Here is a 23,032-nt window from a genome sequence, read left to right on the forward strand (position 1 = left end):
GGACTTGTCCAGTGCGTAATGATTATTTATAATGTGTTTTCTTCACCTTATTAATTATTATATAAAGCTATTATTAAAGGTGATCGTGAATCAAACGGGTTGAGAACCAGTGCTATAACCAAAGCATGTTAGTGGTTCACATATATAGGCAGTGTATTTATTGCATAGTTACTATAATATACATATGCCACGTGTATTATAATATATATTTACGACAAATAAAAGCAAGGACATATTTGGTATTAAGTACCCGCTTTGCTATCCAACCGTTTCGCTCTGATTCCCTCCCAGCGGCAACGATTTTCTAATCCCTATTTCTCTCGCCCTTATGCTCTCCGACAAAACATATTCCACTCCAATGTGTGGAGTAAGCCCTCGCTTACTAACATGTACATTATAGTCATATATCCACTGTATTTAAACGTCCGAAAATTAGTCGGTACATTTCCTTATATTGTTGCGACAATGTGGATGGATATATTTTGAAGACATTCAAAATATTTTATAGTTCTCTACGATCTTGTTGTAGATTTCGAATATGGTAATGTTGATTGTCATTCATTTATCGATGGTCGTTAAAATAAGTCTCATGCCTAAATTGATATTTTGTTTACTATTTGTTTGTTTATTATGTAGCAAATAATCTGCAAGACAGACTTGTCCTGATTTAAATGAAATAAATCTGTGTATGGCTTGAATATGTTGATAAGCCTAAAAACGTAAATACAAACGGCAGTTATTCATATGCTTGGCTTTATGTGAACAATCACGCACTACACGGAAATTGTCTTAAATTTTGATTGATTGAACTTTATTCTTTCTAGTGTATGCTCAAATAACCATTAGATTTTTACTAATATTACACATTGGCGAACCTCGAAAATCCTCATTTTAAACATTTGAATAATCTGATTCTTTCTTCTTGGTCGTGCACTCATGGCTGAGGATCGTGTCCACATTTAAATTTCGCCATCCTTTAAGCGACCAAGACTTTCCATCCTTATCGATCTTCCGCTTCTCTCAGGGCAGAATGAATGGTGCCCCCAGTCAGCTTTCACTTGGTCGCTCCATTGCGCAGACGCTCTTCCTCTGCTTCGCCTTCCCTGGAGGCTACCCAAAACTACCAGTCTCTCCAGGTTGTCCGGTCCGCGGCTGACAATATGTCCTAAAAACTGCAGAATTCTTCTCAGACATATCGTCGAGAGCCGTTCCTTTATCTTCAGTCTCTGGATGATTGACTGGTTCGTCCTGTGCTCCGTCCAAAAAATGCGAAGCGTTCGGCGCCAACACCACATCTCAAAGGCATCAATTGCCTTCCGTTCTCTTGCCTTTAGGGTCCACGACTCGACTCCGTGTGGAAGGATCGGGGAATTTCGATTGCTACAAAAATGATGCTTGTGCAAACATTAGTGTTATCGATATTTCTATAATCTGATAATAGAGGGCTATGTAGTTTTCATGTTTGACTATTGTTTAAAATTATCCAGTGGCAGATGCTTAGTCAGATCTATGTCGTCTAATATTAACTATCCAAACTCAACCATTTAGTGACTAGCTATAATACCGTGGCGGAATGGAGAAAAGCAAAAGATATTGTACACATTGCTTGATTTATGTGTATATTATGCTATTTTCGTTTCTCAATTATACCACTATATAGTGGCGGCGTTACTTAAGTACATGAGTATGACTACTTAGGCATCTGGTTTGTAGGCTTTATAGGTAACTGGCCAAAGTTTGAGACTCAAATTCTAATCGGTATATTTTTTATAACGTCTACGAAATCCTCATACGAGAGATGTGAAGGCCTGTTTGTTAATTAGATTAGAAACACTGTTAACAGATGGTAAAAGTATTGTTTATATTTGTAAAATTGATTCCCCGTCATGTTTATATAGATAAATGCGACTGCTAAGGTACGTCAAATCATTTTAAACTGCAATCTCGTCACCTACATTTTTATTTAGAATAGCATAAGACGCCATAATATATATATATATATTATAGTATTGCAGTTAATTAAGATAAACGTCTTCTGCCTGCAGCCAACAGGGAGTCCGTATTTTATTCCGAGTAGATATTTATAGCCTCGGAGCGCTTCTACTTTGATTGACTTAATTTAATATCAAGCCTTCGATTAATGGTGTATATAAAATAAACTGCTTCCTTTACGCCCAACCCCGCCTCCCTACAGCACAGAACGGGGCTTCCCAAATAGTGTGCACACTGAAACGGGGTTTTTATTTATTTATAAACATTTACCGACCGTACTACAGTCCGTGTACAATAAGCAATATTTTAAAACTAACAATAATCCATTTTTGATGACCATTTCTCAAGATGGCGGTCGTAAAACAAATTGCGCTATCACATTGAATGTATCTACACATTTGCCATATTTCGTATTAAATATTACCGAACGATTATTTTGTTGACGATAGTATGATTTATTGTTTATATATAATTTTATACATTTCACTTTATCAGGTGTAGAACAAATCAACATTTTACGTTCGAGTAGTAATAGGTAGGTACATATTTTGATAGAAGTATCATTCTATAATTATTACATCATCGTCATTCATGAAGACGACGTCATCATCAGCTGGGATCGATCATTGGTTCTTCCGCTTTTATCAGTCCCTAGTTCTTCGCTATCACGTAAATTCACCGAACTTTATGATTTCGTATATCCAGTGGGATTTAGGGCCAATATGGTCGTGTGGTACCACTGTATGACGGCATTTGTCGAGCGGTTGCATATTCGCCGAGCGACATACCGTTGCCATTTCATATGCTTGGCGACCTATCATATCATGCACTCATATTTACCTCCTTATCCATGTGGTCTTGGAGATTGCTGTGGTGAGACAGCAGCGTAAAATCATCTTCTCTCGAATTTCGCCTGTTATCTGAGACACTCGGACTCTGATTATAGACTTCCTTCTTGGAAACATTAATTTGTAAACTTATACCTACACTACAGTTATCGTACTCCGTTAGAAGTCGTATTATTATCACTAGGCTTAGGATTTTTAGGTGCTAAAAATGAATAATAGATACCTAACATATGTAGATATAATTGGAAAATATGTTATTAAAATTTCATAAGTATGTGCTAAAAAACAAAAATAGGTGCTAAAATTTAAGTAAGCATTACAATAAATCATATATATTTCAACAGTTTAATTAATTATTTATTCGCAAATAGAAAACGCTTTATTACATTAAATAATGAAATAATGCTTTAATTTTCGAAAGTGAATCTTTGACGATTTGATCTTAGCAAATTTTTATACATGGAAAAACTTCTTTCCACTTCTACAGATGTTATTATTGCGTATGTAAATGAAACTATTTCTGAAGTAGAAAAAATTTAAACATCTGAGGCATCAGATGAATTTTCCAATAGAGCTTTAATATTCTGCAGCGTTTAAAGTCCAGTATTTTTATTTTTAATTTTGTACTTATTTTTATTCCAATTGGTCCTGCGCATCTATTATATACACAATACTGCTTTCGGCCGCTACAACAGCTATATAGGGTAGGAAAGTATCAAAGTATTAGCACTTATTGTAACAATTACAATACGTTGGTTGTAACTGTTACAATAAGTGCTATATTTCAACAGCACCTCTCTGGGCTATGATAAATTTCAGAGCGAGATAGTCAGTATTGACTGTTTAGAGACGGCTTCTTCTTACACCCTGTCACGTCCCAACATTGGGGCATAGGGCAAGCACAAGTTGGCGCCACTTCCCTCGGTCCATCGCCAACTCCTGTGCCTCCCGCCATGTCAAACCTGCAGAACGTAGGTCGCTTTTGTAGCATCGCTGCAGGGTGAGGGAGGGCCGGCCACGGCGACGGAACCCTTGAGGCTGTGCCACAAGGGTACGAAGTGCCGCACTCTTTGGCGGCATCCGGAATACATGTCCCAGCCACGTAATTCGTCTCTTCGTGATAACTTCAATCACCGAAGGCTGTTGTGTCTGCTCACGAACTCGGGTGTTTGTAACGCGGTCGTACCAATGTACCCCTAAGATTCTGCGGAGACATCGATTCTCAAAGCTCAAAAGCCGAGACTCTTGAAGCTTAGTAAGATGCCATGTCTCACAGCCATACAGGAGCACAGGTAGCACGCACGCGTTAAACAAACGACATTTGGTCCTCACACAATACAGCGTTGACTTCCATGCGACTCCAAGTTGGTTGAACGCAGAGCCCGCAACACCCATGCGGATTCCAAGCTCACTAGAAATACCACCATCATCGGCAACCGTGGCACCCAAGTATTTGAATCTGGACACCAGCTTGACGGGCAGACCAGAAACCCGCAGAGGAGTGTCAGCGTCGATGCAAGCAGCACTGCACATGGATTTGGTCTTAGCGGCATTCAGATGAAGACCCATACGCATCGAGTTCGCGGCTAGCCTGTTCACGGTCACCTCCAACCTTTCGATCGTCGAGTCAAACACGACTGCGTCGTCTGCATACTCCAAGTCGCACAGTCTTTCTTCGCATAGATCGCTTGTGTCATCATGATGTAGGCGTATCCCACTGTCGGGGCAAACCGTCTTACGCATTATGAAATCTATCATGATGATAAAAAGAAAGGGCGCAAGTACACATCCTTGCTTGACTCCTGACGTGATTTCAAAAAGGTCAGAGGATGTTCCGGCTGCTCTCACGCGACACTCTGTATTGGTGTAGAGAGCACTTATCACGGCGACCAGTTTCCGTGGGACACCATAGCCTAGCAGAATTTGCCACAGAGATTCACGATGAGGACTGTCAAATGCCTTTTCATAGTCCACGAAGCAGCAGGCGACAGGTATATTCATCTCTTGGTACTGTTGCAGGAGGCATCGGAGAGTTGAAATATGCTCTGAGCAGGACTTCCCCGGGACAAATCCACTCTACTGCGCACGCAAAACATCCAGCATGGGACTTCTAATCCTGTACAGGAGAATCTGCGCCAACACCTTCCCGGGAACGCTGAGGAGAGTGATTCCTCTGTAATTATTACAGTCTTGTGGGTTACCCTTTTTGTGCAGAGTAACAACGGTACCATCCCTCCAGGCTTTGGGGCACTGCTCCCTTTCCCACACCTCGCGCAGAAGGTCACACAAGGACGGCAATACAGCGCCCAGCTTCCCAGCTGGTGAGGCACTTGCAAGCTTCCTTGGACATCAGCAATCCGACTCCACTACGTCGCAATGTGGCGTGTCCGGAGTACAGTAGACGAAACCCACGAATAAACTTCTCACCAATGCCAGTGAGTCGACACTCACTGATCCCGAGAACATCTAACTTGTATTGAGAAAGTATTTCTGTTAGATGCTCGGCCTTTCCAGGGAAATTTAGCCATCTTATGTATAGAATAGGTGCGCAGGAACATTTCTTAAACAGTCTCCCATTATTTTTGTTAATGTCATTATATGTAATTATCCAAAAATATTTTAAAATAGGGCTGAAATGTTTCGAAACTGTCGAAACGTAACAGATGATAGATGTTGTGGGGCCGCTCAAAAAAAATAGTTCAATACTTAGAATCCTAAGCCTAATTATCACTTATTTAAAATATTGTTATAGATGATTTGATTTGTCCCAAAACTTTGGAAGGCCTTATCAAAGAAGAAGCATTTCAATACGTATTATCTGTAAAGGTAATGGTATTGCATTCATCGTGCGATATATTCGTATACGTAGGCAAATAATATTATCATACTGTAGGTGTAGGTAGTTACGCATATTTCCATTCATCTACGTTTGGCTACCATGTGTCCTACGGCATATATTTTACGCGATCCGTGATAACGGTGTTTTAGGTAGGCAGTCGTAACTTTGCTTACAATCATCATTACTCGTTTGCTTTTTAGGGAAATTTCGTGATACAGATAACGCGTGGTTTGCATATTATTATTTTTTAGCGTAACCAACAGCGAGAGAAAATTTTGAACTTTTAATGCCTTTTCAGTCTTCGTATTAACAAAATGCTCGTATGTTGAAGTGACACGATATTCTACGAAACATTACCTCAAACGAAAGTAATATTATAAAGCTTTTATTTCTATAATTGCATGTTTCTATATTCTAATAACACACCCCTTTGACATAAATTTAAATGTTTTTGTAGTACTTACCTAATATTTTGTATGAACGACTCGCGTTTTAATTAGGTAGGTAATATTGTTGAAAATACCAGATAATAAATGTGCGTATGTTTTATTTTCTATATTATTTAGATTTGTATTTACTTGGTAGAATCCACTTTGACAAAATAATAATAATTAAATTATATTAAATTCTACATAATTATTTATTACACTGCTCTCAAGACTACAAAGTTAAGTACGGTAGTACCAGATATGGGATCTTCCTTCGTATTCACTCCAACAATTGCTGTATTATCTGAATAAGTTTTTTTTTTTTTTTTGGAAACTGCATCAACATAATTAACTTTGCTTTAAAACTGGTTATTCAAATATACCCAGGATTGCCTACAATTGTTTAATTTGGACGGTGTTGCTTTACGGTAGCGAGTCATGGCACCTTATAAAGGCTCAGAGTAACCGTATATTGTGCATGGAGAACATATAGATGCTTGCGGCGGATATTGGGTGTGCCGGAGGGGGTGGGATGCATTTAGTAGTAACAAGGAGATCATAATTAGGACCATACAGTCTCTCATAAGTCGTAACTTTGAAGTGAAGAAGCGACACCGTGCGGGGACGCCTTAATAGAAATTGTACCTGGCCTGCCCGTCCTTCAATTCCGGCGTCCTGGTAGCATCGACAAGAGTGTATACGGCATGGCTACGGGATACTGGTGAGACATGGGAAGACGCAAGAAGACTGGACTGGGATTCTCAGAGGCGTGGTGTTCATATGCTCCAACTAAAGGGTGGGCATGGACCAAGAATAAAATAAAGACGTTATAATTTTGACATTCACAGTATATTTTTACTATTGGGTACGCCTTTATTATAATTTATATTAATATCGTGCCGAATGTTTTTTTTTATATAACCATGTAAGTATAATAAATAATGTAAGAATATGCCTATATGTTGTAATATGCAATATCCCCTCGCGAAGTGTCAGATTTAGATAATGGTATCACATTGTGGGCTAACGTATTATTTATTTTCATTGTTTCAGATAAAACTATACGAAAAGCAAGAATGCCCTGACGAGAGGCGGAAAATAGCCCGGGATATCTACGATAATTTCATAATGAAAGAGTTGCTATCTCATGGACATGTAAGTACTACCTCAATTATTATTTATTTAATCTTTATCAATAACTGTCAATATCAAGGACTTGCTGCCAATTTAACGCCAACACAACATTTCAGGTGATATGTTATGTCACCCGACGTCATATTCATTTAGATTATTTAGATCAATGGTGTTAATTAACTAAAATAAAATACAATAATAACATAATTTTATTTATGTCAGCGTATCTATTCTATACACAAGGGTGCTATCGGCGGCTATTGAGGTAGTTATTCATATTTATGTATTGAGGCGGTTAATTTTTACAATACGTTAACCGTCTGTATGTAGGTATTTCAGTTAAAACGTAGTTATACGAAATAATTCGCATTTATCAAAGAATGATCGATTCGTTAAATATGAGAGCACGCGCACGGAGAGTGAAAGATGTTCGAGCTCCACTGAAATTTTACGAGGGTGATTTGGGAAACTTGGTCGCCATTTTGTTGGGGGGATGAATTTCAGGTGACTCCCCTTCCTAAACACCAAGGATGGTTGCGGTGATGATGTACCTATGCCACGTTTGGTGCTCTCCTCAAAAAGTTTTTCTTACTCTTGCGACTAATTCTATTAATTAGTAATACCTAAATTAATATACAAATTATTTTTTTATGTATGCTAAATTATTTAAATAAGTCGGATAACGGTATTGATCATGTAAATGGACAGAAACTTTTGTTTATAAGCTAACATTGCCGACTTTAATCATGAAACATACATTATTCTACAAACCTTTGATATAATATTCAAGAACCTACTAAATTGTGGTAACTTACAAAAATATTTTTTGATGTAGGTATACAAAATAAAAAATATCCGCGTAAGTAGGTGTAGAGTGCGAGCGAGACGGAAACGCCCCCACTAATCGCGCGGTTCACTTATCAATTTGTCGTCGTCGTAGCAGAGCAAAGTAAAGTCTCGGGCTGTTTCGCGCCCAAACGGAAATTCAATTTTCCCGCGCGCTGCGAGGCGGAAGGGGCGTAGATGAACGCACTCTGCATTTCCCCGCCTACACCTAACTAACTAAAGTGTCTCGCATTCATATTGAGTTACAGGAGCCGTGTGTTGGAAAATTTACACATACCTGATCTCACCGTTGGAGCTATTTTGTCGTTGACTATAGTAATTCTTCGTAAATACAGGCGTAATGTCATTATGCATCGATAAACACAGTTAATACGTTAAACAACCACTGTATCTAGGTACCTTATAAAAACTCATCTTTCGTCGTTTCAGCTGAATTCCGTTGTTGAGGATTGATTTTGGGCCAGGCAGTTTCAGTTGTCAGTTTATCAGTTGTCTTTCATTTTACAAGCTACTGCCTCCTCTTACCTAATGTAAACTGTTACAATTATATCGATATTACAAGGATTTATCTTCGATACTGTTTTAATTAAACGTTAATTTATCCATATTACATTTTCCATTTATACTTATGAATATTTTGTTGAAACAACACAACATTTTCATCAATTCGAATGTAAATTCAATTGCCATCAAGTACTTTCCTAAAACATATTACGTTTCTTTATTAACTTTCTTTGATACTTACTTACCTAGTAATTTCTTTGCAATATACATAATATATTTAAATAGGTACACACTTAGTATCACCTGAAATGAAGTTGAGCACCAGTTCTATATTCAGTTATTCATCGTTTAAATTAAAACTAAATGCCTTATACGCCATGCATGCTTAAACGCATTAGCCGAACTTAAAATAAATTACTATCTCGACGTTGCATAGTGCACTAACGAAGATTGCAACTTTAAATGCACTTAATGCTGCAAAAAGTTAGCTCGTTCGCCTCTCATAACAAGATCTACGTATGCGTCATAATATTATATCTGATGCAATTACGTTATCGAGGGTCGTGCATTGTTTTTCTCTTAATTATTTTTTAGTATACTTTACCAAGTTTTAATTTACCCTATAGGTACATAGATTAGAGACATATGCAAATTATTGAAATATTTTTTAGGAACAAAGCCCACCGCACACGAACCATAGTTTGTGGTCGATACTGTCGAAAATTGCATCTGTGAACTGTTTAACTTCTCTTTGAGTACATACACGTATTATTCGCATATACATACCGATACCCAGTTTAATAGGGGAACATCTCATAAAACCTTGTTTCAAGATAATGGCGTTTGAATTTTTTGCAGTAATTCTCATTTTAATTTTAAAGCCTTGATTTCGTTGAAAGTGTATGTTTTTTATATTTAATTTAGTGGAATTCATCAATGCACAATGAAATTGTACATTTTAATAAGGAATTAAGCAATAAATTTGATTATATAACGGAATTACTGATTAATCTTAGAAAGGTTTATTCAATTTTATGACACATTGAAGACATTTTTGACTATTTCTTTTTGGTGAATTATAAAGAGAAGACTTTTGTATATCGAATGGCATTCTTAACTCAAAACCTTTAAATTTTGAGTTGTTCCCCTATCTGTGGTATCGATACGTACAAAAAACATGATATACGCAAAAGGCAGTTTGTAAGAGGCGCTGTAAAATGGATTGTGTTACATACACATAGGTATATATTATTTATCGTTCGATTAAATTACAATAAAACGGTTCTTTCTACGTATAATACGTAGTCTTTGGTAAATTTATAAAAATAAGTGGAAAATTGATAATCTCTGAATAGAAGCGACGTTTACAGTTTTTTTAAGGTTTGTGAGCACATTTCTTTTGTCAATCTAAACGAAATAATGATAATATTTTGATGGTTATTAAACAAAATATTACTTTTGCATGTAGGACAATATGAATTGACCAAAGACCTCATATAATAATATCATCTAATCATTTCAGGTAAAAGTCACGTAGGTTGTCGTTCACTAACTGACGTTTTATATTCATTTAGCTAACGAGTCTAACTGATTAGTGATTATAATATTGTACTTCGACTTTCGTCCAAATTACGTTCACACACTTTCGTCGTAAGTCGTGTTGGCTGGGTTTCATACAAAATATTATAATTATATGTTTGATATTGTAATGTTTTTTCTTCTTGCAGGAGTACTCAAAGGAATGCGTTGCGCACGTTCAGAAACACTTAATGAAGAATGAGGTACCTGTTAATTTATTCGAGGTAAGTTAAAAGCCACGTATGCATATCTATTAAACACGATGTATGATCTGCAGTCTCACGACTGACTGTACGGAAGTCACATTTTTTTATATTTTCGAGATATGAATGACGATGGCTATACTCATTCCACGAATACTGAATCATAATCTGATAAGTAATCCATCGGCTTTCAAAACACTGACACAAAAAAAACAGTACTGGCGAGTGATTCAGCAAAGTTTACTATGTAGTATGTGACTAGTTTCAAAAACACATTCTCAATTGATTTTTTCTTAACCTTGATAAATACGTTTCTGAAAAATTTGACTTCCACGCATTCAGATATAGGGTACCAACATATTATTGATATATATATATACCTACGTATATAAATTTTGGATATTATTTTCATGTTTTTATAAGATATTTTTCTTTCTATCGTAATGATCATATTTTATTAACTATTTTTTAAACATTAATTTGTCTTTTTATATTTCAAAATGTATCCTGTTATCTAGGTTTTTTTTAAAAAAAAACAATATTGTAATGTCTAATATGTATGTACTTTTTCAGCCGTATATAGAAGAAATATTTCAACATCTAAGAGGAGAACCATTTAAAACTTTTTTAGAAAGGTTTGTAAAACATCTTAAATATTACTGAGTACCTATTTATTATTATGTTATTCGAATATTAGAATTAAACAATATACCTATCTACGTCATCAAATTGTTTCAAACGTTTCAAATGTAACTGCATACCAACACGCCTTATCGCCACATTATGTGACAGTATATTTTAATGGTGAACTATCCCGGTGGTCTATCTGTTTTTTTTATCAATATTTACTTACTTACTCATTTTGATTGATTAACATATTAGTATATATACCAGTGACGAAAGTGGATATGGTAGGTCACTGAAAAAAAATGTCGGTACTGTTCGGTTATACCGGAGCCAGCGGAAAACGCATTTTGAAAATAGCCGATAAACTGGATTATTTGTTAGGTTAACCTAACCAAACCTAACCTAACCTAACCTAACCTAACCCAACCTAACCGAACCTAAACTAACCCAAACTAACAAATAATCCAGTTTATCGACTATTTTCAAAATGCGTTTTCCGCAGCAATATTTACATAACTTGAATTTTGTTCAACTTCAGTATTTAACTGAACAAAAAATATTATATTTCACCTTTTAAATAAAAATGCAGCCTTATTTTGTGATCGATTTCGCTTTTACGCAGTCCGATGAAACGATTTCATATAAATGTCAGCATTGAATATGGCTGTGAAATTATGATCGAAACAGACATCGGGCACTGCTAAATTCCATGGGCGCCTTCTATTATTTAGGCTAGGTACATGCAATTAATAGTTTTTAAGGCCATGCATTAGTTGAGGCACGGTCTAAAAAGATCGTCGCTAGGCGATGCGCGGATTGCGGGTGGCGGGTGAAAATTACGCCTGTCAAACGAAATATTAATTGTCATATAAATCCAACATACGTCCATTTTATGTTCTGTTTATTGTTCTATTAGTAACAATAATAATATATTCATTGACATGTTTTCTTTTTAAAGTAAATGGGTAACGTTTTTAGTCATCTTTACACGATTTTAGAATTAATTGACCCGTCGCCATCACGCAGCAAAGTGACGTGTTCCCGGGTCAACATTCTCTCAGTGAATGGCAGCGAGTCCAAAATTTCGTCGCGCGTACAGTTGAAAATTATTTGGCGTTTCACTGATGCGTCACCTTAAGGTAGTGCGGAGATATTGCTTTATTGGTTATATTTCGTATATAAATCGGTAAACTTGTTTACGGTAAATGATTATCATTATACACTATACACTTATTAATACGAACGAAATATTCAATATATAGAAAAAAATAATTAATCGTTAAACAGTTCACCGCATTACTACCATTAATTAATTAACCACTAACTGAAATTTCGCGCAGTAGTTTAACTTTAGTGGCTATTGAAATTTTGTTTACTGCGTATTTCTGTGTAAATTATTTTGTATTTCATAATAATTATAAATAGGTAGTTAAAATTAGTTTCACTTTTATATTTTAACTTGGGAGCCAGTCAACTTAATATGTCAAAGAATATATTCGGTAAAACGTAATTTAAGATTCAGTCGCTTGATTTCTATTCACTTTCGGTCGCTTCACTTCAGGTTTTTCTAATGAATATACATACTCGAATGGTGAATTAACTAGATGCGATAGTTAAGGTACAAAGTAAAGTGTACGTACACATTATAACTGTACACATGTATTCAAATAACGGACGGCTTAATAACATTGAGACCGGATGACACGTTTTCGTCGACCGGTAATTTGTACGAATTTTAAAAACATCTACAACTTGATGAAATACAAAAATAATGTATATATTTTCATAGTTTCGATATTGGGTACAAATGATCGCTTGCGGTGAAATGTTCGAATAAGAACATGCCATCCGGTTTCTAATAAATATTCACGGCCATAATGCATACATACAAATTTACGAAAAAAATCTGTACTTAATACTAATTTTCTACAAAATTGTTCATATTATGACATTCAGATATTATTCAGTATATTTACTGTTTATATTATGTACCTACCTATATAAAATTGTTTGTGTTTTATTTTCAGCGATAAATATACAAGATTTTGCCAATGGAAGAATTTAGAATTAAATATTCAGGTGAGTCGTATTACAATAATTACTTCGTTTAAATAAAATAATTCTTGCGCGTCTTGAATGAATAAAGGCAAAGCCTTTGAATCTGTTGTCCCGCATAGTTTCATTTTATATTGCCATTCTCAAGTCTCGTTTTGTTATATTCGCGCTGAAAGATTTAATAAAATCTCACGTTTTCTGGACAGTTAAACGAATAAAATGAAATGCACGTTCGCTCGGCTAATGGTTCAGAAGTAAATAAAATAAATGCTTCGATGCAGTAGTTATTCATCGTATTCACGGTAACATAACTCCGCGAGCGTCTTTGTTTAAAAAGAATAAAATAACATTGAAAACCCGTGTTTTCTTCTTTGAAACTTTTCCTCCCGAGAAAGTTGACGGAAACTTCAACGTGCTGATTTTTTTTTGTTCTCTTTTAATAATGTCTTATGCTATTATTATTCGTCAAATTTACTGTCTTGCAAATTGCTAGTAGTACGTCTACCATTATGATTTATGAAACTGTACTTTGAACTAATTTGCTCTATTTTATTAATTTATTTTAAATATACATAATATATGAATAGTATTAAGTTTGATAAGCCAAACGTGCGTGATAATTTGAAGCAGAATCAGAACAATTTGAAAGAATGTATTCAATGGTCTCTTACAGCTACAACTTCATTCTCAAAGCCCACTATATTCAGCGGCACGAAACTGTGAATTTCAATTGTAGTGCTAGTTATTGTTTATACATTGAATGCAATGTGGCAGTACGATAATTAATAAAAAGAAAAATGCAATCGAAAATCTTTGCTTTACTGCGAACCATTGATACTCGCTATTTAGTGCCGCGGCCTGACTATAATATATGGCCTTACTGTATTCAAATATAACGATTCCTTGACAAAATTATAAAAAATATAAATGTTTAATGTGTAAACAATTTCCATCAGAGTACCACTACGGGTTTTTTAAAAAGGGCTCTAAAGTATATTATGTCCAAAAAATATTATTATGTTATCAGCGTTCCAAAAATCCGCCAGCAAGAGTTATTCTACGACTAGGTTACTAGGTACTATATTTTGGTGCGGTAGTTAGTGAACATATTATTATTATATTATGGCGATACCATTAAAAATATTTTTTCAAATTGCTCATGTAATGTTGCGAACAGTCGCATACGCGCGTTTGGTTTAGTTATTATGTTATTAAAATGTTAGACATCCATGTCAAAAAGCACCTGACTAATATTCTTCGTTGTGGCTTCTCCAGTTGACAATGAACGACTTCAGCGTGCACCGCATAATCGGGCGTGGTGGGTTCGGCGAGGTGTACGGCTGCCGCAAAGCTGACACGGGCAAGATGTACGCCATGAAGTGCCTCGACAAGAAGCGGATCAAGATGAAGCAGGGAGAGACGCTGGCGCTCAACGAGCGCATCATGCTCTCGCTCGTCAGCACGGGGGTCAGTATATCCACATTTTGCTCTTAGACTTTCATCCCATCTAATCAATTCACGAAAATGCATGTTATCCAAGCACGATTAAAACGGTTTTTTTTGTTGAGACAGTTCGCTGTCTGTTTATTCGTAAAGGGATGAATCACGTCAATCCTATATTGTATGTTATAATGCTGCATTGAAAACCTTACCGCAATTGAAGGAAAAATCTATTCCATGTTTCTCCATGCATCTCAGGATTTTTTTAAATGTTGTTAATTCAATTTTATGTAGGTGGCAGTGGCGAAGGGTGGAGGTAGCCTGTTCAGATCCGCCATCAATAGTGCACACTAAACTTTGACAGCGAAGACTACAATTTACAGATAGTGTTGGTTAGTTTTAAAAAATTAATTAAACCCTGCGAAACCAAGCCATAATAGATAATAGTAAAAAAATACTCGCCTGTCTATAAAACATCTAAAACTATGCAATTAAATCACACATAACTTTGTAGATTTTGTAGATAAAATAATATTTTTATCTATTATATCTAGTTTGGTTAGGCAGGGCTTAATGAATTAAAAAAAATGAACGAACACAATGTGAAATTTGTATTCTTAATCCAACGAAAAGAAATAAGTATAAATGAAAAAGTCTGCACAGTTTTGTCGTATCACCCAAATGAAAGTATACCAACACTATTATGGTTTGGTTTTAGCAAGGTTTAATTGATTTTTAAAAACTAACCAATACTATCTGTAATTTGTAGTCTTAGTTCAATAAAAACAAATACGTATGACTAACAAACTTTAATGTGCACTATTTATAACAGCCTACCTCCACCCTTCGTTACTGGTAATAAAATAGCATTTTCTATCTGCTCATTATTCTTAGATTTTCTTATCTATTTTAAAAATCAAGTAGGTAAATATAAAAATTATGTGAAAATGTAAGATCATATTGTTAATTCTGGGAAAATTCTATTAGCGGAAAGATTAATCTGGAAGATACATTTCGATGCAACAATTTTCTTCAAATGTATATTTTAGTGTGTAGTTTTTCATATTTTCATAACAAAGCCTAATCATTTTTTCCTGATATGCAATGATGTGGTTAGGTGACACAGTATATTTAGTTTTAATTTTACGTCAATAGTCTTTATAAAATTTATAATAAATTAACATAATATTTTTGCATATCCAAAAATGTTCTAAGTAGTAATTTTTATGATATAAAAAAAACCTTTCAGGTTTGACGCATGCCTATGATAAAACACAATGTCTCCGGCGTGTTTGTCTAACCGTGATCTAACCTCCAATCAATAATTTGTTATTATGTAGGTACGAGGGTGGGTCAATAATTCCTTAGAAAAAAGCATTAAAACACTTTTTATTTTTGTATTTTTTTTTTATTTCTCAACATAATCTCCTTGGAGCTCAATACACTTGGTTAGACGTTTCTCAATTTTTTTTAAACCGTCAGAAAAATAAGTTTTCGGAAGGTCCTCAAAATAAGCATTTGTCCGATCGATGACTTCTTCATTTGAAAAAAAACGTTGTCCACTTAGCCATTTTTTTAAGTTTGGGAAAAGGAAAAAGTCACTGGGGGCTAAATCTGGCGAATACGGTGGGTGGTCGACCAATTCGAACTTCAATTCTTCAATTTTAGCCATTGATCGTAAACATGTGTGAACACGGGCATTGTCCTGATGAAAGAGGATTTTTTTCCTGTTTAAATGAGGCCGCTTTTCTTCAATTTCGTTTTTTAGCTGGTCCAATAAAGATGCATAATAATCCCCTGTTATTGTTTTTCCTTTTTCCAAATAGTCAACGAAAATAATTCCACGTGCATTCCAAAATACAGTAGCCATAACCTTACCAGCTGATTTTACGGTTTTCGCCTTCTTTGGACATGGTTCGCCTTTCGCAATCCACTGCTTTGACTGTTCTTTTGTCTCGGGAGTATAGTGGTGTATCCATGTTTCATCTACAGTCACAAAGCGACGAAAAAATTCATCCGGATTGCGTTGCATGAGCGACAACAGGGCTTTAGAGGCCACCACCCTATTGCGTTTATTGTCGACTGTGAGCAAACGCGGCACCCATCTTGCAGAAACTTTTTTCATGCCCAATTTGTCATGTAAAATAGAAATGACGCTACCTTTTGAGATCCCTGTAACCTCAATTATCTCACTCAACTTTAATCTTCGGTCACTTAACAGTAACACCATATCGTGAATTTTATTGATCATTTCTGGTGTAGTCACCTCTACAGGACGTCCTGAGCGTAGTTCATCCTTTGTTGATGTACGACCACGTTTAAATTCATTTAACCAGTTATAAATAGTTGCAAGTGAAGGAGCAGATATGCCGTGAACTAAATCCAACTCATTTTTTATTTCCTTTGCTGTTAACCCTTTTATATTAAAATGTTTAATAACAGCTCTAAACTCAATTTTCTCCATTTTTGTAAACAAGCTAATTTTTTTTTTAAATGTACGAAAATAAAAAACAACAACCCGACCAATCTGATTGAAACTTCGCAGCATACTGAATCGGTAGTGCCGCTGCATGAAAACAAACCGCTAACAGTACTAGTCGCGCCACCTGTCGGCTTTTCTAAGGACTTATTGACCCACCCTCGTATATCAGTGTATCAGCTATTTTTCTGAACGAAATTTGTGAATCTTTCTACGGTGGTCGTCATGTATGGTTTACGAATGATCATTGGACGAAAACTGCAAGGTAGCAAGCGGCTCTCGTGGTGCAGTGCGTAAGGTGCTGGCCTTTCATCCGGAGGCTACGGGTTCGATTCCCGATGAGGACACAATATATTAATATGATTATCTCGAAGTTTGGGTGTTTATGATTGTTTCACTTCTATTACTAAATACACTACTGCCACGGTGCCTCTAGGCCTGTTGTAGTGTTCAAAAAAATGTATTGCACTAGGACTAGATTGACGAAATATTAGGTTCGATGGAATTACGTGGTACCGAAGAACAAGGAACTGAGGAGAGTGGAATAGTCTTTTACAAGTCGAGGTACATATACGTAAAATAATCGTACAGTGCCGAGTCGTCTCTTCTGCATATGTAAATGTAGGCGTATGATTCAACATGTAAAAACCACCGTCGTCTTGAAAGGTCATTAATCATTGTCTTTCATCAAAATAATGTATTTGAGAAAATAGGAAAATTCGACATTGTTTTTGCATGATTCATCTCAGATTTTATATTCGAAGTAATTGACTAATTATAATAAACAACCATGAATCCTTCCTTATTATTTTGGCGCGCTCTTTTGAAATTAAAAGAAAACAACCGGTCCACTCAATTTCACGGTCCGTTAATATTTTAACCATACTTCCAAATAATAATATAATCAGATGTCGGTTACTTACGCGCGGTGCTCCCGTCTCTTGGGCCCCGCATAAAATGCGCTCCCTCCACAGCTCGGCAATAATTAAAAAAATGCCCCCGGATTTTTATAATTCGCAGACGGCGGAAAATGTAAATGCAAACCGGGACATAATTTTTTTGTACACAAAAAAATAATCTAAATCTCTCTTGCAACACGAATAAACCCTTTTATTTTATTTTTCGTAATCTCTGTAATATTATTATTTAAAAAAACGTGAAGATTTAGCTTTCGGACAAAGCGTTTTTAATGCCTCAGATTAGCTGCTTTAGTATTTCGTGCCCACGGTTGCATATTACATCTAATATTTTTTACTATTAGAGGTAGAACTGAAACATTGTATTTTATTTTAAATGAGTTTGTACATTTAATCCCGCAGTGAAGTAGTGCCATAGTGAATTGTGGTCTGATTCATTATAACGAGTTATACTTGATTGATATGAGTTTGTACTTTAACCCAACGGTGGAGTAGTAGATACTATTTATAGTGCCCGTCTTTGAAGCCGTAATTGCGGGTGCGAATACATACTGTGTCTAGCAAAAAAAATGTTTTTTTTTTTTTAATATTTTATACATTTCTAAAAAAAATAATATAATCCTCTACTATGAAGTAGGCCTACATACATGTTTCGCTTGGGTGCGAAATGGTAATAAGTTTTTCTTTTACATTTTGTACCTTTTACTTTATTGAGTTTATTTACTTTATCACTCATGACGATTGTGATGACGAGTAAAGATAGTCTTAATAGGTACATATCTTTTTAATATTTTTTTTTCATCCGTAAAACATTCAAATAATAAACTCTGTTTACCGATTTAGAATCATAATTTATTACAAAGCTAAAAAAAATATTCAAAAAATCTCTCAATGATATATCTTCGTCATAATTTAATATCTCTATTAATTCGTATTGGATACGTATTGATTAATTAGAACACTTTAACATGTAAATTATCAATAAATTGTTCGTGTGCACCCGCTATGACCTGGTAGGCGGAGTATTCGCATTTGCATTTAATTTTATAATTTTGTCTTTTCACTTAGAATTATTGACAGTTACACAAATATCATTAACCGTAAACGTAACCTATTTGAAAGGGTATTACGTTTTTTAGTGTTATTTCTGGATATGAGACAGTTTTATTAGAAATAACATGAAATAACAAAAGATCCACCATGTATTGACAGTTAACACAATAAAAGAAATATCATGTTCTGTTTTGTCCGGTTTCCAATTAAATCATAATAATATCGTCTCTGTTCTGGCAGAACATACTAACTGGAGAATATTAGTGTTGAGTAATTTGACTTTGAAGTTGTTAAAATGTTTGAAATACTGGTCTATCATGTGAGTTTATTAAGTAATCGTAAAAAGGATGACTTTAAAATAAAGACTGTTTATTTATTAAGAAGGTTTCCAGACGGTAAAGTATGAAATAACGAACATTTTGGTACTAACTCAATATGTATTTATTTCGAATTAGTGTTTTCTGCCAGAACAGTGACGATATATACGTATGTATATTTTTATTAAATTGTACTTATCCTTAATTATTATAATACAACCAATACCGGTGCCATCTTAACGAATATTTTCAATTAGGTACCTACGTTAATACATTGGTGGAATATTATTGTTTAATAATTTTGAATTAATTAGTAGTGTGAAAGAAAAAGGAAATCTCGTTTCTTATCTGGCAGTAGGATTATTAAGCATTACTAGATTATTTATTTGTATAGTCTTGATAAATGTTGTGACAACCAAAATTATTGGTTTTGATACTAGTTTTGATTTTAATATAATCGATAAACTATTTTTATATTCTGACGTAGCATGTGACCCCGTGAGAGTTTTTTTTAATTCCGCATCTCTTAAAATGTTTTATCGCAAACGGTGATGAATAAATCTCCATTTGACATTTCGCTGTTATGAATGATAATAGGTATGTGCGGCGCGATGTGAAAACCTCTCGGTGTTTATTTTTCCGTGTGGCGACGGGTGGGCAGGTTGCAGTGCGGGCGACCGACCCTCGGGGTGCATCGCAGCCATTATCGCGTGGCCTTAAATCATTCTAAATGTCGGTCGGTCGCTCCTCGGGAAACTTTTGCAATAAACGACCGCCAATGTCGGGCTGGCCGCGCGACACTCTTCCAACGCGTTGCCTTGTTTCAACGATTACGCAATATGAGCTTTTGACAAGTAGCTTTTCACATTTCCCCCTCCACTGTCATCATCGTCAATATGTAGAAGCTCACTGCTGGATGTATACATTTCTATACGTATATATTTTCTACCCACAGATAACAAAGTGCACCATCTATGTGGACATTAAAACATATTATAGGTATTATGGCGGTGTAAATGGGAAGTAGGTACATAATCGGGAAAATCAGTTGTTTGTCCTTCCATGGTGCAGATTTAACCTGCAATTGGGCTGGCAATAATTTTATTCAACTACATCGCTTCGTATATTAATTTATATTCCACCTACGTGAGATTAAATTTGAGTGGACGTTTTTTTATAAATTTTTAAAATATTGTGCTTATAGAAGCTTATAGGTACTACCTATATATTTCTTATATTTACATACTATTTTAATAATATTTATTTGTTTGATTTTATAATTTGTATAGTTCAGTATAGGTATATATGTAAATAGGTCAATTTGAATTTTGGAATCTGAATGAAATCAGTTTTCTAAAACAAGGATTTGCAACCCTTTTTAGGCTAGTGTCCTTAAGTTGGGTTTTCTGTACAATTATTAAACCGATTACTGTTTACCAAATCTTGTGACTGGTGCAAATGAGCAAGTTTGTCGTTTTTCAGAGTGGAAAAATATGAATATTTTTACATTGTACACCTCTTATCAGAATAGTAAGTAGGTATGTTTTAACAATAAGTTCATTTCTTCTATTTTTTTGATTACATTCCCATTGAATATGACTAAAATTCAAAAAAAATATATTGAGCGTTCGTCGAAATTGTTATACACAAAATGATCGGCATAGAAAGGCTTGGTTAATTTGATGACAAAAAGGAATAATATTTACATTCTGTGCAATCCCTAATATCTGTTCGAGTTGAATAACCCGTTGGCGATCGATGGCCGTCTCATTGCGGTCCGCCCCGGATCTCTCTAATAAAATTCTTGTTAGGGAAGTGTCAACGTTGAGCCCTGTACCCTTTGGCGCGAGTCCTCCACCCTGCAAATGAAGCATTAAAAATTCACGTCAGCTATCAGGCGGAGGCTGTGTTCTTCGCGAGGCCCTCTACAGCGGCGCGAAACTTTTCCATTATAGTGTTATTTTAAAAGAAAACTTTATCAATTTACTTGAAATTATTGGAATAATTAGATGTTTGTTTCTTCTTCTAATGGCAGGCGAGCATTATGCGTCGAACATTAGTCAATTAGATTAAACTCAGTCATAGCATACACATGCGTGGTGAACTCAATCTTGGATATCTGCTACTGAAACATTTCCAGGCGTAAACAACTACTGATGCTTCACATCGAACATAAGGTGTCGTGATACGCTCGATTAAGACCGAGTATGATGCGGGGTGGTTGGTTCGGAGGGGTCCCAGTTAATCATCCAGCGTGCAACCTAAGTATACAATGGAATGTGCTCTCTCCAAAGGCACAACCTTAAATTCGCGGGTCGTGTCATACATATTATATACATATAGGACTTGCTTATTATAGTTAGACATTATATTTATACGAGTACATGGAAAATCAAGCTGAAAATGGTTACTAAGACTATTGATTAATTAGCTGAAAGATTTTGCACTGCTGATTAATTTATAACAAAAAATCAGGACAGTTGGTAGAAATTCTAATATTTATCGAAATTAAATTAGATAAATATTTCGGAAGCGTGTTAAAAACCTAAAATTTCTTGAATCGGCAAATATGATCGCTTTAAATTTAAAACAATGCAGGCGTGCCCGGAAGTTTTTGTTTTAAGATTTTAAATAAACAACAATTTCAAGGAATATTATTAAATTTGTACCTATTTACCTCATAGTGCTTTAAATATTGTATCCGTAGGTTATTACGATTACAATGATGAATCCATTATATGGGAATTATTTATTTTAATCTAAAAAAAAGGTTTTGGGCGGGGTGAGGAGGAATGAGACAATTTAAAACACTAATCATTCAACGGTGTAAAGATTTTTACTGGCAAACATGTCAAATTACTTTCTAAAAATAGTGTTATCGTTTTATTTTCCCGCGTCGGGAAATTTTCATCGAATTAGACGTTCTGATAACTTTATTCGCCTGTGAAACGTTTGTCGTCACTACCGTGCCGCTATTTTTTCAGAGATCCCATTACTCTGCATTGAATTGATGTCGGGCAGCATCGGCCGCTTATGACTGTTTTTCACGTGGGAAGCGACAGTGTGCTCCAATATTCATACACTCCGGATTTCGTTTAGCTATAGTACATGGTCCCTGTATTGGATTCGCTGTGATAAACTGGCATTGGGTATTCTTAATTTCAATAGAAATAATCTTCCGAATTCAAAACAGAATAGGAATTAAGTAAAATAAAGTAAATTATCATGTTCGCTCATAAGCGGAGCATAATATGGGGCCACCACAGGTGGAGGTTATAAACTTTAGGACTTTTTTTTAACGTGGGATGGGTAATTATTGTTAGAAATATTATAATAGGTTCTTTGTACTGGCAAGTACTAATTTTCATGTTCCCGCCAAAATCACTCGTAACTCTGCGGTCTTACTCCGTTTCAGGACGGATGTGATATTTCTTCACGATGCTGTGTTATCGTGCGATTAACCTAATTGATGTCACCGTAAAGGTTGATTTTTTTTAATAACCATACAATGTTTGTGGATGTTTTGAATAGGTTAAATTTATAATTAGTTTTATTATTTTATTTTAATATTTACATAAAACCTTACGTTTGTTATCTTCTTTCGTTTTTCATTGGTTTTTTAGTAATTAAGTATTTTTATTCATTTCATGACTATTTATTTATAATTTCATTCTGTTTATAGTTTTGTATTATATTTTATTATGTATTATGGCGCATTGGCAATCAACTGTAATGCCATTATAATATTCTCTAATAAATATCTTGAAAATTC

The 23,032-nt window shown here is 35.1% G+C and overlaps 1 protein-coding gene across 1 annotated transcript in view; it reads left to right on the forward strand.

Moving 5' to 3' along the window:
• Positions 1–23,032, forward strand: part of Gprk1 (G protein-coupled receptor kinase 1) — a 270,067-nt gene that overhangs the window by 226,918 nt on the left and 20,117 nt on the right. Inside the window, exons 4-8 of the mRNA XM_085944455.1 lie at positions 7,161–7,262; positions 10,319–10,393; positions 10,946–11,007; positions 13,027–13,078; positions 14,330–14,521. Coding sequence (XP_085800581.1) covers positions 7,161–7,262; positions 10,319–10,393; positions 10,946–11,007; positions 13,027–13,078; positions 14,330–14,521 — 483 coding nt within the window. The remainder of the gene's footprint in view (positions 1–7,160; positions 7,263–10,318; positions 10,394–10,945; positions 11,008–13,026; positions 13,079–14,329; positions 14,522–23,032) is intronic.

This window comes from Rhyacophila brunnea, unplaced genomic scaffold, assembly GCF_057557595.1.
Source record: "Rhyacophila brunnea isolate RB1 unplaced genomic scaffold, BYU_Rbru_1.0 scaffold_17, whole genome shotgun sequence".
NCBI lineage: Eukaryota > Metazoa > Arthropoda > Insecta > Trichoptera > Rhyacophilidae > Rhyacophila > Rhyacophila brunnea.